The sequence below is a fragment of the Diabrotica undecimpunctata genome, chromosome 7 (genome assembly GCF_040954645.1).
Source record: "Diabrotica undecimpunctata isolate CICGRU chromosome 7, icDiaUnde3, whole genome shotgun sequence".
In the NCBI taxonomy this organism is placed as follows: Eukaryota; Metazoa; Arthropoda; class Insecta; order Coleoptera; family Chrysomelidae; genus Diabrotica; species Diabrotica undecimpunctata.
In genome coordinates, this window is record NC_092809.1 from 149564475 (window position 1) to 149583334 (window position 18860).

The following is an 18860-nucleotide window of genomic DNA, read 5'->3' on the forward strand; positions in this document are numbered from 1 at the left end:
AATCATTAAAAAGCATAGTAGAAAGCATTCATTCATGGGATATAGACAGACGCCTTAAAGTAGTAGAAGGTGCAATAAAATAATGTCTAAAGAAAAGAAAGAGGTGGTGTATGAGTTGCATAAACCAGCACGAAAAAATTATCCTCGTCGTCGAACAATAATCAAAGGAATCGATGACTTGTGGCAAATGGATTTGGCTGAAATGCGTCCTTATGCACATCAAAATAAAAATTACAAACTAATACTAGTTGTAATTGATTGTTTTTCAAAATTTGTGTGGACACGTCCTCTAAAAACGAAGACTGGCGAGGAAATTACTCGGGCATTTTCGGATATTCTCGCTCATACTCGACGAGTCCCAAAAAACTTACAATCCGATCTGGGAACTGAATTTTACAACAGAAAATTTCAAAATTTAATGAACAAACACGAAATTAATCATTATAGCACCTACACGATTAAAAAAGCTGCCATTTGCGAAAGAGTTATTAGAACGTTGAAAACAAAGTTGTACAAGTATTTCAGTTTACATGGATCATACAAATGGTTAGATCCTCTACCCATAATTACCGAGGAATATAACAACACAAAACACAGTAAAACAGGATACAAACCGTCTCAGGTTAACAAATCTAACGAAAAAACCATTTTAAACAAAAGTTATACTCATTTAAAGATTGCCGGTCCACGAAAGCTTAAAGTTGGCGACATTGTACGTGTATCAAAGACAAAACATTTCTTCGAAAAGGCCTACACACCCAATTGGACTACTGAATTATTTAGAATTGCACAAGTTAAGATAACAAATCCTATAACGTATTTGCTCGAAGACATGCAAGGTGCACCGATTAGCGGCGGGTTTTACGAAGAAGAATTGCAGAAAACATCAAACCCAGACATATACCTGGTCGAAAAAGTACTTAGACGAAAAGGCAATAAGATGTATGTGAAATGGTTAGGAATGGATAGCAAACACAACAGCTGGATAAATAAATCGAATATAGTTTGAGGATCTATATTTTAATACGCCGCGTAGACATACACTTTTCCAAAAAGGCTAACAATTAACCACAAGGAGTGGGAGATGGCAAAAGTATAAATTTAAGAGAAACTATGATGATCAGTTTACATTCACTTCATCAACGGTGTTCGAAAAACAGTAGTGACATGAGTTCTCAAGATAGTGGGTATTTTTCAGACGATATGCATATTAACGAAGGCTATAATCAAGAATTAGAAAGAATTTTGGAAAATTATGAGGCTGCTGCCAAATCAGAATTTTTCTACCTGCTTACAACGACATACACGTTATCGGGATATGAAATACAATGTGGTATAAGCCCTGCAAGATCATTTACGCCTGCAGTGATTTTATCACAACAATATAAACCTAGCAGAATATCATTCAGCGTATACGAATGGTATTCCTTTATTTCAATCATCACACAACAACTAATTGATTTTTTTCAATCAACTGATGACAACGAGCACGAAACGTTTCCATGCGAAGAATACTGCACTGTTACCTCGATAGTTTACGATGATTGTAAATTCATTATTGTCAAGAAGCATGGTGTGGAGTACTATATGGATGAAGAAGAAGTGAAGAAAATTGTTGAACTTAACACTATCGTGATATCGCCTCGTATACAGTTGTTAGAAAATTTGAACTTTTATGAATATTATTATAATGTTTTAGATTTTTGTAAAAATAGTGTAGTAGATAGTTTAAGCCCCATGCAAATATTGTATGCGTTTTGTTATATAACGCCAAATGATATGGCAAATAATGCTCTTAGGGAATTCGTTTATTTTTATAAAAGTAAGGTAATTAATGATTTAAATAAATAATAAAATTATAAATTTAGAGTTTTTATTTTACATACATATACCTTTACAATTACTATATTTACAATATTTTTATTTAAATATACAGAAAAAGAGAGAGAGAGATAATTGCTTATGGATTAGACATTGTCATTCATCTCAATATTACTGTCTACATCAGAGTCATCAAACCTGTTATTTCTAGGTGTTTCATGTAATGCATTAACGCAAGACTCGTAATCTTTTAAATCGAATAAAACTTGTGCAAAACAACTATGACACCAATAAAATTTTTGTTGATATACGCATTCAATGATCTCATCAGCATCATATACTTTGTGAGTATGATCGTAGCTCACAAGTAAAAATTTATTTAATAACTCATGAGCTTTTTTAAATGTATAAAAACATGATTTGCATACGTTTAGGCGGTGCTGCTGAAGCCAATATCCACTAACCCATACACAATAACTGGAGTGTTCATCTTCAAATATATTCCCCCAATCTGACTTTCCTAATACAGCATTTCTTAAATGTGGCGGTATTTGTTTAGAACAAGCAATGAATTCTATTCCTTTATATGAAGGAATAGGATCATTTTTAGCACTGTTTATCATCGCTTCCCATTTATATGAAGGAAATTTTTTTAAAATAATTTTTGTTAATTTCCACGGCAAGGGGGACTGCTCGATGAAATTTGATGCTGATACTGTTGTTTCGCAAATTTTTTTGATTGACAACTCGGTCAATGATGGAGCATTCATCTATAACAAAAAAAATCTATTCTAAAATACTGTAATGTCCCCATGGTAGCGTTCTAAAACTATTTGAAATTAAATATCTTTTATCGTCATAAGGACTTAGCGCAATTTTTGTTTGTTCTATACTATAAACGTTATGGCTATATGACCGAATGGAACGTTGAGTAGCAATTTGTTCCTTAAAATGATTTAAACAGTTTACATAATCATTGAATTTTATCACATTTTTTACTATATTATGTTTAGTTCCTTTTGCTTTTTTAGTAACTCGACCTGATTGAACTTTAAAAGTATACATTTTTGAACGTAATCCCACAAAGTTTGTCATAATTTCCCCTTTATTTTCATCTTTCATTACTCCCAAAACTTTTTTATTTACGCGAGGAATATTATAAATATTATCTGCAGCGTAATCAGATGTATCAAATTTTGATATATCTGATTTTATTACTTCCTCATATGCATCATCACAGTATAGTTCATAAATAAAACTATCAGTATCCATATACATCAAATTACATTTATCAGCGCCCAATTTTGGGAGCATATAGTCGTAATGAAATTGGTACATACATAACTTTGATATATCTAAAACAGTCATGCCAATGTATAAAGGTTTATTAAAAACTAGATCTGATTTAATCAGTTCTATAGCTACTAAATTTTCATTAAATATTTTTCTGCTGTGAAACCGTACACTAGAAATTAAATTTTTAGCACCATACCGTCCGTTCCATGATCTGACTAATTTTACTATTCGATGTTTCCGGATGTTCTCCATAGTCTTGCCAAATATGCTATTATTGGCCAACTTATACAGGTTTTTTTCAAAATCGTTCGTAGCTGTAGCTCGTAGTTGTGTATTTAATTCGATGTAGGGCCGCAGCCAGGCAGACTGTTTAAATTTTAAAATTTTGTGAATCTTTTTTAAAACTAATCCATTAGCCAACATTTGTTTTAAATTTCTATAATGAACGATATATTCTTTTTTATTATAAAGTGTTGTCATTAGTTTCGAATGATTTGAACCCGCAGCTTTACGATGTTCAGCAGCGAATGGAAAATCTGAGTGCAGATCATGTAATCTGCGAGGATATTCCAAGTCAACTTGTAACATGTACCCTACGGGAGAGTCATCTGCTACAGACATAACATCAAAGTCTTTGTCATCCATCCATTCGAACCCTTCATAGGGCAATGGCTCGCCCATTGCCCACCCATATAAATTATTGACATCAAAATACATTAAGTACTTTGAGGGCTTTGCAGGATCATATTTAGGCATGTACTTATTATTAGCTTTTGACATTCTACCGCTACATACTGAAATTCCTCCACGAATTGCTTTCTCAATAAACATTATCATGTCAACGTCACGCAATAACTCTAGTTTACACCTTACGTATTTCAACATACAATCCCAAGAATAACCTGGCATTGTGTAGTACCACGCTGGATCTAAACCATAAGTTATTATGCATTTTTTTCGAAAATTTTCAAAAACATCTGCCAACAGCAAAATATCGGTCTTTAAGTACAAATCTGAATATTGACCTAAATTAGCAATGCTAAATTCATCCCAAACTGTTTTAGCATGAGCATACTGTTCATCTGCAAGACCCTTATCGTTTAGTTTATTATAAAATGCCTCTATCGGAGGTAAATCGGTAATGTTTAATTTTTCCCAACAATCAATAAAATCATAACAAAAAACCCCTTTTTTAGTTATTAATTTAAATTTTTCGTCACTTAAATTGCCAAATTCTCGTTTGCAAATTATAAAGCTATTTTTATCTAATGTTGATGCTAACTCATCTAAAGAGGTCCCTAAAAATCTTAATGAATCAATAAATCGAAATTTTATGTTAGTAACTGCATCGTTAAGTGTAAATGAAATGTATTTTTCTTTATTGATTGGTAGTAGACTAATATCTCCTTTTTTACTTAATTCTGAAATTATAAAATGGCTATCATAGCCACTCAGATTGTGAAAAATCAGGGGGACGACAAAGATTTTTTTAAAATTTAAATTACATGCCAGGTGGGCGAAATTTCTGAACGCTCCTGTAAAATGATCGTGATCTCTGACAACGATATCTGTAGGAGAAAAACATTTTTCGCATATGTGGCACACTGTAGCCCCACAAGTACTTGGTTTTTCCTCCATTGGTATAATTGTCTTCATTTTTGAATAAATACTTTGAGCTAAATTTGGTATTTCACTAGCAAACCAATCCATGCAGTCAATGCCTCTATAGCTCTTATAAAAAGACAACTTTTCATCATAACTACATTTTACATAGTATCCAGCACTATACGGAATATGTTTTTGATATTTTTTAGTAGAAATAGATGCTTGGTGATCTGTAACTTTTTCTAGCATGCACTCAAAATCTGCATATATAACAAATGGCGTTGTTTGTTTATAAGTATAATTTTTAAAACTAACAGATTCATATTTAGGAAATGACATTTTACAATTATTAATATTTGCACACATTTTTTCATGTTCAGACAATTTCCCTTCAGTTGAAAAATAATTTAAGCATCTATTACAAAGAAATAATTTGGTCTTTCTTTTATTTACTTGTCTAGAAATTAATCTAGACAAGTTCGTAATGTGGCAGTAGTGGTACTTAATTTCAGAATTATCGTTATCTACTGGAGGTGCTTCATAATCGTTTAATTTAGGAAAATACTGATTTTGAATTAAAAGAAGATTTACGTGTTTGGCAACTACTGTTTTAGTTAATCTTGCTGGATATACTGCGAAAAATGACTTTTCATTATTTTCTATCAATTCTAAAGCATATACATTGACGGAAACATTATTTAATTTTTCAAATTTTGAAATTTGATGTAACGGCATTGGTGCCTCTAAGTCTTCTGTTTTTAATACTGTACTGTACCATGGATATGAGGATGTACGTTCTTTATTTAGTTTAGCCGGATAAAGCGCACTAACTATTGCCCAATAAAAACATGCCTGATCTGAATTTTTTACGTTAATACAAGCTTGCTTTTTTTGAATAGACTCTGGGAGTTTAATATAAGATGAACCATTTCCAATTTCATATCGATTAATATTTACTTCTAAAGATACAATTTTATTTAATGCAAAACCCGAGTCCTTTTCCTGAAATTCCGATAACTTATTATTTATTTTATCTTTAACATTCTCAAAAAACCATCGCTCTGTATCAGTAGATATGTCTAATATAGCATTTTTTGTATTAAAATAATTAAAAGTTAAAATTTCCTCCTCCCCAGATTTTTTAATAAATTCTCCGCAAAAACAAACATTAACTTTAACAACTTTATCTGCTTTTAAAATTTTTCTGATTTTATTTTTAAAAATAATATAACAATCATTTAGGAAATATGCTAGGTCCTTATGATATAAATTAATTATAACTCCAGTTTTAATTCGACTATTGAACGCGGAAACAACATTTTCCCATTTAACTCTTGTTTTTAGTTTATTGTCTAGTCCCATGCCTACATGTCTATTTAAAATACTTTGTTTAAAATGTTTAAAATGTCCAACATGCGTTTGCAGTTTTCTAATTGTACCTATAGGCAAATTGCGTTTTTTTATTACTTTATTGCAAGTTTTAATTTGTTTCGTTATGCGTTTCAACCAAACTTCTTCGTCTTTAGCTGTAAATTTATCAAAAACTATCTTTCTGACTCTTTTGATGAATAACAATAAATTTTCACATTGTTTGACAATATCCATAATGCTTACCTCTCTCTCTTTTTCTTTTGACGCTCTAGATTATTTTGAAACTCGACATGGGCTGGTATTTTCCTCCCAACTCCACCTGGCCTTGATACACTAACGAGTATTTTCCTGATGCAAACTCGGGCACTGCTGGTTGGTATATTTCTGTTACCCGTTCCGGCAAAAACACCACCTCGTCGCCTATGTCCAGTAGTACAGATGTACCAAATTTGGTTGTGACAAGTTTTGCCTCCTTTATCGGTTGCGGGATGTCTTTAGGCAAGTCCTTTAATTTTCGTATTGGTTTTCTTGCTACAACGACAGACGCTGAATTAATTTTAGTTAAATCCATCTGAAATAAAAGAATAATATACTAGCAAAGCAGAAACGTTGCAAAATCAAAAGAGAAAAATGAACAGTAAAACAAACATAATTGGCAATTATTTAATGCAACTACAGATGCTGAATTGATTTTTACATAGAATACAAAAACATAAAAGTAAAAAAGACAAAATGCTAATCTGAAATAAAAGATTTATAACACGAAAAGAGGAAAATGAACAGTAAAACAAACATAATTGACAATTATTTAATGCAACTACAGATGCTGAATTGATTTTTATATAGAATACAAAAACATAAAAGTAAAAAGACAAAATGCCATCGTCTTTTTTTTTTTGTGGACAGTTATTGCAACTATAGATGCTGAATTTTTTATTAAATCTCGGAATGTTATAAACAGCAAAGCAAACAACATTTAATTCAAAAAGAATAAATCTTGATTTTGGTACAGAATAATTACGAAAAACATAAAAAGTAAAAGAAGACAAAATGCTGCGTCTTTTTTGTAGACAGTTATTGCAACTATAGATGCTGAATTTTTTATTAAATCTCGGAATGTTATAAACAGCAAAGCAAACAACATTTAATTCAAAAAGAATAAATCTTGATTTTGGCACAGAATAATTACGAAAAACATAAAAAGTAAAAAAGACAAAATGCTATCGTCTTATTTGTCTTAAAAAATTCGGTATAGAATAATTACGAAAAACATAAAAAGTAAAAAAAAAAAAAAAGAAAATGCTGCCGTCTTTTTTGTAGACAGTTATTACAACTACAGATGATGAATTTTTATCTCGGAATGTTATAAACATCAAACAACATCTAGTTAAAAAAGAAAAAGTGAAAAACTTTAAAATGCTAGCGCCTTTTTGTAGACAATTATTTACTGTAACTACAGAACAGAAAATAAAAAGTAAAACAGAAATTATTTAACATTCAAAATGCTTGCATGAGGTCACAATTATTTAATTTTAAAAAATCTCAAACTTACCTTGCAATCTAGTTACACTAACACACACTGTCAGAATAAAATTGATACTGAAGGTTGAAATGATTTCGCTTCAATTTAAAGCTGCTGTACCCTCCACTTTGTTGGTTGAAAAATACCAGCATTCCCCGTGCACGTGATCAGAAAGGCAGTTCAATAACAACATGTGGGTATAAGAATGTCGGTCGCTTGACCTTATGCGGTATAATAAAAAATAACGACCAATAAAAAGTAGTATTTATTAGCAATTAAATTTCTGCTATCATTTATTTTGCGTCGTTATTTTCAACATTTAATTATTTCTGAATAATTTACGCAAATAACTTTGAGATTAACGACCAATTAAAGTAGTGTTTGAGATAAGAATGTCGGCCGCTTGACCTTATGCGGTATAATAAAAAATAACGATCAATAAAAAGTAGTGTTTATTAGCAATTAAATTTCTGATATCATTTATTTTGCGTCGTTATTTTCAACGTTTAATTATTTCTTAATAATTTACGTAAATAACTTTGAGATTAGATTCCCAGCACGCGGTATGTAAATGTTCTGCTAACATTTATTTTTCATCGTTATTTTCAACGTTTTTACTTTAAATATTTTTTAATAATTTGTATAAAATACCTTAATTAAACATTTTAAGGATTAGTATAAACCAAGATGCTTGTCTGTTTACATGTCTTATTGTTGCTCTCTGTAACTGTGTGTGCAGAAAATAGCACTCTGGAGTATGCTAGTTCTTTTCTAATGCGTTTCGGATATCTAAATGCGTCAAGTAATGCTATTTCTAGTGTAGATGTGGCCTTAGTTGAATTTCAAGAAAGATACAATCTTCCGGTGACCGGAACATTAAATAATGACACAATGAATTTGATGAATAAGCCTCGATGTTCTGTTGGCGACAATAACTATGCAATTCATTCGAAGTGGAATAAAACGAAATTAAGTTGGTATTTTCCTCAAGCTATTAGTAATCCTAGTTATATAAATCTTGCTGCAGAAGCTTTCGCTAGATGGGAGAAAATATCTAATTTAAAGTTTAAACGAGTAATAATACCTTCTTCAAAACCGGATATTACTATAACTGTGGTGCCAAATAATCATAATTTTCGAGCAAGTTGTCAAGGAACCTCTAAATGTTCATTTACTTTCGATGGTCCTGGAAAAGTATTGGCCCACGCATACTATCCCAGCGCAAACGGTGAGTGTACCGAAATTCATCTTGATGCTAATGAACGGTGGTATGTAGGAAATGGTAGAGCTCCTGATGGTGAAGTCAATTTTTTGGCTGTCCTAATGCATGAAATTGGTCATTCCCTCGGACTGGAACATAGTAATAGTGATTCGTCTATTATGTATGCTTGGTATCAACAAGATGTGCCAAGTTTTGGTGATGATGATAAAAAGGCAATGAGCATACTATATGGACAAACAGAACAACATTCGATACCAACAACAACACCAGTCACGCAAGCGCAAACCAGGAGCTATGTACCGAATACACCTGAACTAAAAAACGGGACCTATTTGCCGAAAACACCTGCAATAAAAAACATATGTCTAATTCAGTATCCCGATTTTATGTTTCTAGCCACATCTCCACAGTTTCCAAATTATCGAATGTACGTTGGGTCTGACAAATATTTATGGAAGTTTGATTTAAATGAAATGCGTCTTCCAAAACATCCAGAATTAATTACCGATTATCTCCCTAAGGAGTTGAGGTCTACGCAAGTTTCACATGTTTTTCAGAATTCCGAGGGACACTTAATAACTGTAAGCAATAATAGGTATTACGCTGCATCTTTCCCCAATTTAAAACTTCAAAAAAGTTTTACTTTTCCTTCTATACCTGCGAGAACCAAAATAAATGCCTTATTTCAAACAAACAGCGGTCAAACATATTTATTGTACAATGATAATTCATTCACTGAATTTAATGAAGCTGGAGATGTCTTAAACCGTGGTCCAATAAATTATCTATTCCCCGGAATACCTGATAAAATAACATCAGCATTCAGGTACACGGATGGGTTTATTTACTTTTTTCAAAACAATACCTATTATAAGTACAGCGAATACATACGTAAAGTTGTAGCAGCAGGAACGTTTAGTTGGGAACTTTTTGGAATACCCTGCCCTGAAGACGGTCTATTAAAACAATTAAAAACTTTATTAAACAAAATTGTAATTATATACGAATAAAGAATGCTGTGTTCTTTCTTAGTGATAGTTCTTTTAATAAAAAATTATATTGTTTATCTTGTTTTATTTAAATTCCAAAATTCAAGTTAAACAAAATTGTAATTATATACGAATAAAGAATGCTGTGTTCTTTCTTAGTGATAGTTCTTTTAATAAAAAAATTATATTGTTTATCTTGTTTTATTTAAATTCCAAAATTCAAATGGTCTGCCGCGCCCTTCATATCTACGAGATCCCAATGCAACGCTTGAAAAATTAAGGTACCGACCGCACATCTGGTTCGCGCACCGTACGACGTGAAAAATTAAGGTACCGACCGCACATCTGGTTCGCGCACCGTACGACCCACCTAAAAATAGGATCGCGCACCGCGCTCGGACGTCACGAAATGCGACGTCTCTCTCTAACACATTGCTTTCCCTATGCTGATAGTCATGGCCGTCACGAACTGACGTCTCTCTCTAACACATTGTTTTCCCTATGCTGATAGTCGTGGCCGTGTTGTTCATCTACTGTTATCGTAAACCACAATCTCACAATTTTGTTCATAATACCTATTGCGACAACGATAGTTCAGAAAAAGAAATAGAAATCGAAGTTGATCAGGATTTTTTTAGAACAAGTGCCGCTGACAACGTTACAGTTTACCAAGTAGCAAATAAACCGCTTCTTTACGCGCATATTGAAAATTTGAATATAAAATTATTAATTGATTCAGGGGCAGCTATATCAATATTGAAACCAGGTAAAATTTTAGACTCTTATCACTTTAATCATGAAAATTTTGAAATATTTGGTATTAATAACGAACCAATTCAGGTTACAAAGAGCGTAAACTTTAAGTTATTTTCGGGTGTTCAAAAATTCTATATAGTTGACATAAATTCTCCTTTTGATGGAATACTTGGTTATGATTTTTTAGAAAAGAATAAATGTGTTATTGACTTTGGTTTAAATACTTTATTTGCTAATCGCGAGGAAATCCCATTGTTTCAATCTGATCAGGAACATAATATACTTAGTGTAAATAATATACACGAACATCAAGTCCGAAGTAATAATGTTATTGACGTAACTGAAAAAATCGATACTATTGTAAGTAGGTAAACTAAAATTAGAAGCTCTGCCAAGAATTCGATTAAACCATGTTCATCAAAAACAAAATGAATATACCGAATTTGAGAATATTAAAACTAACTTAAATTTAAATAATTTCTCCTACTCTAATGAGCAAATCTTAGACGTTAACAATAAGAATATTTTATATCTATACGATGAGAATGACAGAAATGTATATCATTTCGAAAATTTCATTTTAATAATGTAAAACCATTTTATGATGCGATTAACTAAACGAAGTTGAAGTGTAACACGACAAGTAGTAGATATGAGCTTTAATTATCCATATTATAAAGGAATTTTAATCAATAATGACTGCAATATATAATTCGATTACCTTGTGGTACACTTCATCTACGGCTTTCTCATAACAACAAAAGTAGAATAAGTTATTGCCGGTTGGTTTTTTTTTGTTCCATGTGAACCTAACTGCCCTGTACGGAGTATGAGAGGCTCTTCACTACAAGTCAAAACTTCGAAGCTGCAAAAGAAGCCCTTCTTGGACACCCCAGCTTCGGTCTTCAGGAGGGAGGTGTTATGGCGAGCACGCCACTGTGTGTGTGTGTTTTATCTCAATATTCAGACTACTTAGAAGATGATAAACATCCACGCTGAGTATCTCGAGGTGTTTACGATATTATCAAGAACTATGAGAGGTTTTTAGGATAGTTTGTAATTCTTAAGTTAGTATAGTTTTATACCCTAAACTGTTAACATCTAAATAAATTTGTGCATTTCATTCAGAGTTACGTTATTTAATTCTCCAACGAACACACATCATTTTATAGAGAATAAAAGTTTTATACCTGTATAATTGTTGGGGTTGGATATACAGAAGAATTTTGAAAATACCTTGGAGAGACAAAGTAACAAATAGTAAAGTTCTTCGAAGAATAAACAAAGAACGGGAGGTGTTGATCACCATCAAGAGAAGAAAGTTGGAATATTTTGGTCATGTGCACCGCCTCCGTGTTATTCGGTTTTGCTGTGAGAGTAGCATAAAATGAGTCGATGATATCTATGAAAACAGGAGATACCATAGATAAATTAAGACAATTGCCTAACATAGTTTCACGAATGAAAAGCACAAATACTCCATTGCACTTTTAAAGTACAGAATGGACTCGCTACTGCAACTCTACTAAGTAAGCTTTTATCGACAGTGATAAAATTTAAATATTTGTGATAGTTTTTTCAAATTTTTTTACGGCACATATACGTAAAATTTTAATAGAAGATTATAATACCATCTATAATTAATACTTTATGAAGTTTGGTAAAAGTTGCCAAATTTTTAATTTAGTATCGGATACTTTATAATGGTATCCGTTAATTATTTATGTATTGTTTTGTATTACATTAATTGATAAGTACTTACTTGCACACCTGTCCTCAGGATAGCCTTCTGAACATAAATGAAAATTAGTTAATTTGACACCAAAATTTTGCTCGTACGTTTTAAAACATTTTAGCTGATCACTAATTGTAGCCTCCGTCTTCAATTTCTTATTATACGTGCTATTCGCCATTGACCATCCTATTTCAATAACTTTGTCACCAGCTTTAGCTATTTCATTCAGTTTTGGCAAGCAGACTGGTGAAATATTGTCTAAAAAAATGTTCCAACATTATTAGCATATACCAAATTTTTCATATAATTCAAAATATAATTTTGTATTGTTAAAACTAGTCGTAAAAACTACTGTTAAACTGTTATGATTATAATCAACCTTTGGTCTAGCTCGTACCAACACCCAACATTTAACTTTAATTTTCGACAACAATTTTACTAGTCACGATTTAATTATTTTACATTTTAAAATAACTGCTTAGTCTTCACCAGAGTTAAACTAATATTTTATACTCATGGTTAAAAAACAACTATGGGTGTAAAAGCACCTATAATAACTTCAATGAAGATGCTACTTAACATCGTTATAGTGTCATTAATATATTATAAATCACAACGATATTTATGTAAGAAAAGACTTTCTGCATCTATTTACATAGCTAATTTCAATTACTTTTAATGTAATTATTTTACACGTATTTTGTAATTTACCAGTCAAAATTTTACCTTATATATATATATATATATATATATATATATATATATATATATATATATATATATATATATATATATATATATATATATATTGTTATGATGTTTTATTTGTGAATGATGAGCAGTGAGTGTTCTTTAATAATATATATAGGGTTTTTATGGCGGTTCTCAAAGAATTAGTTTGTAAGCACTTTTTTAAATTATCTTTATTATATCTATTATGAAACACACATATATATCTAACATAACCAATGCAAAATTTAAAATAAACTATCTTTAAATTGAAATTCTTATGAAACTAATTAAATTATATAGACAATGTAAAATTTAAACTATCTTTAAAATTGAAATAATTATGACACTAACTAATTTATATTAACAAAATTTTGTACCTTTCTTTCACTGAATGCCTAAATGAAAATGTTCTCCAAAATAAAGATTTTAATCACCACTCAATGTCTTCGTTCTCAGCCTCGGTTATCCTTATTTTTGTGAAATTACTTTTTCCAATTATCAGCTTCCACCAATTTAAAATATTTTTCTTCTTAACAGCATATATTCGTCTTTTTAATATACCAATATCCAATCACCAAATATATTATATAATTTTAATTTTCAATTAATACTTTCTTCCATTATCCAATTACCATTTTTACATAACATAATTTTTAATCTTCAATAATATTATCTTTATACTGTTTCTTAATCTTCATTGAACTTATTATATTGAATATCTGGACCTTCTGACTATCTTGAACTTACTGAACAATTGACTTCACTAACTAAATGTCTATCTTCTAACTAACTTTCTTACTAACTGACTGGCCTCATAGTAACTGTAACTGAACTGATAACTGATAACTGATCACTGATAACTGATGCCAAATCACCGGGTATTTATATATTTTTCCATGTTCCAGAATCATCTGGCCAGAAATCATGTTCGATTTGTTCCATCTCCTACATGTCTGAATTTTCTGGAACAGTCCATTTCGCAAACAAAGCCATCTCCGGTGATCTAGAGAATTCCTTACTTTTCTATCCAGAATTTTATCGACATTTAGGCTTTTCAGATCAGAATATAAACTTAAATCAGTGACTATATATAAACTAAACATTTTTAAACTAACATATTATTATAACCCCACTTATATTCGTAAATTCTTATTCAACCGTCATTTAAATGTATAGTTGGTTGTCTATGCACATGGCTCACTTAAATATATTTACAATATTATAATTATAAAAAAAATACTTTTTATATGCTAATTTCTTAAAAATGCCCTCACATAAATAATTTTTATAATATTCTCTAGTATATAACTTATTAAAATAACGAAATACTTTTTATATCTAATATTATCTAGTATATAACTTATAAATTAATTTTTTAAACAATATCATTTCAACATATATATATATATATATATATATATATATATATATATATATATATATATATATATATATATATATATATATATATATATATATATATATATATATATATATATTATTTAGCTATCAGATATCGTTATTCTCTAATATTTGGGACTTACCAGTTGATTTAATATCTTTATTCAACCGAATCAAAGCAATATTATCTTTGGTGAGACCATCCTCAACTCCATAACCTGGATGTAAAATTACTTTTTCGATATCGACATCAACGTAATCATTTTGGTGGCAGTTTTCGCTAGGTAGGCAGTTGTGATCTCCTAAGCGAATTTTGTCTCTATAATATAAAATGAAATGTGATGATATATAAACGTTATAATAATAGGTATATGTTCTCATATATATGTATATATAAGGAGAGAGAGAGAGAGAGAGAGAAAGAGAGACGGTATACATACGAATAGATCTTATTGTTTAAAACGAAATTGATAATTTAATTTTAAGCATGCCAAGGCGGTGTCAAAGTGTAATTAACGCTGCTGAAGAAAACACAAGATGTTTTCTATTGACTTTTGTGTTATAGTATCACGAATAAAGTACGGGATACCGGCAACAATACATTGGCTTATATAGTACAGTCTTTACAGTAGGTATCCTGTCCTATACAGAAAAATGCAAGCGGGTGTGGGGTAATACTGCACTTTTGTTTCATTGGTGGTGTATTGGCTAAGTCGTGCAGGATACGATACTGCAGTGAAACCACAGACTTATACTTCGTGGTGGTTAATGCATGCTGATGATGTAGTGTTGGTAGAAAATAGTGAAAGCGACTTAAATACAAAAACTGGAACAGTGAAGACAAGGCTCTTGAGTAAACTGGTTTAAAATTTTTGGTTGCTTTTAAAGATGGAGAGTACAAATACAATGATATATTTTAATGGTGAACTAATTGTCAAAAGTAATAGTTTTAAGTACCTAGGATCGGTGTTAGAGAGTCATGGGGGAATAGATGGAGATGCTTGCAGTAGAGTTAGGGCTGGGTGAATAAAGTGGAAAAAAGCGAGTGATATGTTGGGAGACAGGAAAATTCTAATAAAGCTGAAGGGAAAATTTTATAAAACAGCTGTAACACCAGATATGATGTGCGGAATTAAATATTGGGCGATTCAAAAGAAAGAGAAACAACGAATGTATGTGGCGGAAATAAGAATGCTTAGATGGATAAGTGGAGTCACAAAAAAGAATAAAATTAGGAATGAGTACATTAGAGGACGTCTACGGGTGGCATCATTTATTGCCAAGATGATGGAGCATATGTTAAGACGGTTTGTTCATGTTTAATGTAAAGACGTTAATCACCCAATACAAGGAATTCCTGATCTGTGCGTTTCTGGAAGTAGAAGGAGAGAAAGACCAAAAAAAAGGCTTAGGCAGGACATGTCGGTAAAGGGTATTAATATTGATATGACCCAAGATACACACTACAGAGAAATTATATCACACTAAATTAACCCATTATTACCTAGCATGCCATATCTGCTACAGAAAATGGTACTGTATTTAAAAATTAATTTCAGATTTTCTGAAAGTTTTAGATGTTTGCAAACCTCATTTCATATTAGTATTTTATGTTGCCTAGATGATAGTGTACACTTAGTTAATATTTTGTGCATGGTATATGTACAGTTTAATAACCTAAAAAATGTTCAAAATGTTGTAAGAATAAAAATGAGTATAAAGCCAGGTATAAAGCATGGTCTGATAACTGCAGTTTAGTTTAATACTTATATTTTGTAATTATTTTATAAGCCTTTGTTTATTAGCTTACCATATATGGCACTTTAGGCTAAACGAGTCTGTTTTTTTTTTAGTTGAGTTTTTAGTTTAAGTTCTTCAAGAACTTACGGATATCATTGAATCTGACACAATGTGTCAGATGAAGATTCAGCTGAGGAAGACTGAAGCTTTGTTAGACAATTTGTCAAGTCAACAGTTACAAGCATAAGCCGAAGCTGTTTCTCTAAGCGGTAGAAGGATAAGTTCTAAACAGCATGAAGAAAATTTACCAACCAAGATAATTTAAGAAGAAAAGGAAATTTACCAACTACTTCTCACACAAAACAAAATAAAGAAAACAAAATATGTAATTGGGCAAAAGATACAGATTTGGCTTATACCCTGAGGAACAATAATTTCCGAGTACAGAAATATACGCAATATCAAGATATGACAGCTGTGGATATTTTCGAAAAAAATTTTGATGATGAAGTGGTTGAGTATTTAGCGAATGAAAGTAATACATATGAGTTATTCATAAATTGTCCGAATCCAAAGATTACAGTGAGCGAAATAAGATGTTTTCTTGGTATACTCATTGTTTCTGGATATTGATCTTCCTTCTAGAATAATGTTTTGGGATTCAGGTAAAGCTGTAAGAAATAATATGGTATACCAAGCTATGATATAAATAACAAGCTATGAAACGTGACCTTTTTGACCAAATTATGAGATTTGTGCACTGCAGTGACAACAGAAACCTATACAAAGATGATAAAATATGTAAACTTCGACCTTTGATGAATTTACTGAAAGACAGATTAATAAAATATTTTGTATTCGAAAGAGAAATTGATTATGATGGGTCCATGATTGAATATTTTGGTCGCCATGGGTGCAAACAATACTTCCGTGGCAAACCAATAGGTTTGGGTACAAATTTTGGTCTCACGACACTAAAAAAGGATATTTGATCAATTTTAAAGTATACCAAGGATCTACTTCAAACGCCAATGAGAATGATTAAAAACAGTATGAATAAAGCAACAGCACCTCTCATATTACTTATAAATGATCTAGATATTGAAGGCAGAGAGCTACCGTTTAGATTTTATTTCGATAATTTGTTTACGTCTACGAATTTGCTTATATACATGACAGAACATAATTACGGTGGAACTGGAACAATTAGAGAAAACCAAGTTTCCATACTTGTCCTTTAAAATCGGTAAAAGAAATGAAGAAGACTGATAGAGGAACATACGACTACAGTGTATCAAAAAATGATTCGATTAGGGTTGTACGATGGAAAGACAATTCCGTTGTCACTGTGGCATCTAATGGGGTATTTCCTCTAACGTCAGCAAACAGTGTGCTTCTCATAAGAAAAAGATAGCAATTCCACGAATCTGACGCTATAATCCAATATAACAATTACATGGGAGGCACTAATCAGATGGATGCTAATGTCAATGTGTATCGGATTGGAATTAGAGGAAAAAATGGTGGTTTTCCATCTTTACATGGTTGTTGGATGTCAACATTAAAAACGCATGGATTTTTGCCAGAAGTATTGGGAAAAAAATTGCCAACTTCAGTTTAGAAGGAAAATAGCTTAATGCTACTTATTAAAATACAAAAATCTACCTAAAGGTTTTGCCTGTCCTTTAACATCTGCTGGGGACTACTTGCCGTACGAACGCAATGCCAAAAATGTGATAGTGGGTTATGAATTACATGTTTTGCTTCCTTTCATAGAAAAAAATACTTTATACTTATTTGTTTACTGTTTAAATGTTTAGGTTTCTTAAGTTTAATTTAATTTTTTAACAAATTTTCACAAAAAAGACGTTATTTCAACATACCTTAAATTCCTACCGTTCCATATAAGGCACGGCCTCTAACTCAAAAAATATTTAAACAAATGTGCTAGTTTAAGTTATAAATTGCTTAGAATATGTGTCTCATGTGTATATTTAAAAATTAGTACTGCAACTTAAAAAAAATAATTCAGATAATAATTGGTTAAAAATAAGTTCATTTCTGACTAATTAAACATTATAACGGTATGTCACTTAGACATTTTTGATGTATTTAGTTACTGAAATAAAAATTAGATACCCATAGTAGGTAGGACATCTGGCTAAAGTTGAAATAAACGAAAGATGTGAATAAGTATGTCAGCAAAATCGATGTGTCTAACTAGCACGAAGCTGCAAATAATGGAAAGCTAGACTAAGGAAATTCGGGGCTTAACTAGAACAGATGGCGATGATAATGACAAACATAATTAAATAAGGAAAGCCTAGTATAAACGTTTTGAAAGAAAATTTTTCTTATAAAAAGATACTTAAAATATGTATATTAAAATACAGCTAATACAACATAAAAAACATATGATACTTACATATTTCTTTGTGGTTCTAAGCATCTGCCTGTTGTCAAAATGTACCTTTTGTTGATCAAAACACCATCACAATAAAATTTACCAGGAGAATTGCTGAATGAAATTCTAGCCGACCACGGAAACTCATGATTTCCCACAAGTGAAGACGAATTACTTGGAACCTTAAATTGTTAACACGAATTGAATTACAATATAATTATTATTGTGAATTTATGGGTTGGAAAAAGTGTTTAAAAATCTTTTTT

General features: G+C 31.1%; 2 protein-coding genes across 2 annotated transcripts in view; both read right to left on the reverse strand.

The window, feature by feature from the left end:
- LOC140446674 (CLIP domain-containing serine protease B4-like) overlaps window positions 1-18860 on the reverse strand; it is a 36658-nt gene that overhangs the window by 16780 nt on the left and 1018 nt on the right. Inside the window, exons 2-4 of the mRNA XM_072539267.1 lie at window positions 18616-18776; window positions 14594-14769; window positions 12345-12575 (exon numbers count right to left, since the gene is read on the reverse strand). Of these exons, the coding sequence (XP_072395368.1) occupies window positions 12345-12575; window positions 14594-14769; window positions 18616-18776 (568 nt within the window). The remainder of the gene's footprint in view (window positions 1-12344; window positions 12576-14593; window positions 14770-18615; window positions 18777-18860) is intronic.
- Window positions 1857-7852, reverse strand: LOC140446030 (uncharacterized). Its single transcript, XM_072538533.1, has 2 exons — window positions 7646-7852; window positions 1857-6664 (listed from the first exon to the last, which is right to left on the reverse strand). The coding sequence occupies exon 2, from the start codon at window positions 6325-6327 to the stop codon at window positions 2608-2610; it is 3720 nt and encodes a 1239-aa protein (XP_072394634.1). The 5' UTR covers window positions 6328-6664; window positions 7646-7852; the 3' UTR covers window positions 1857-2607.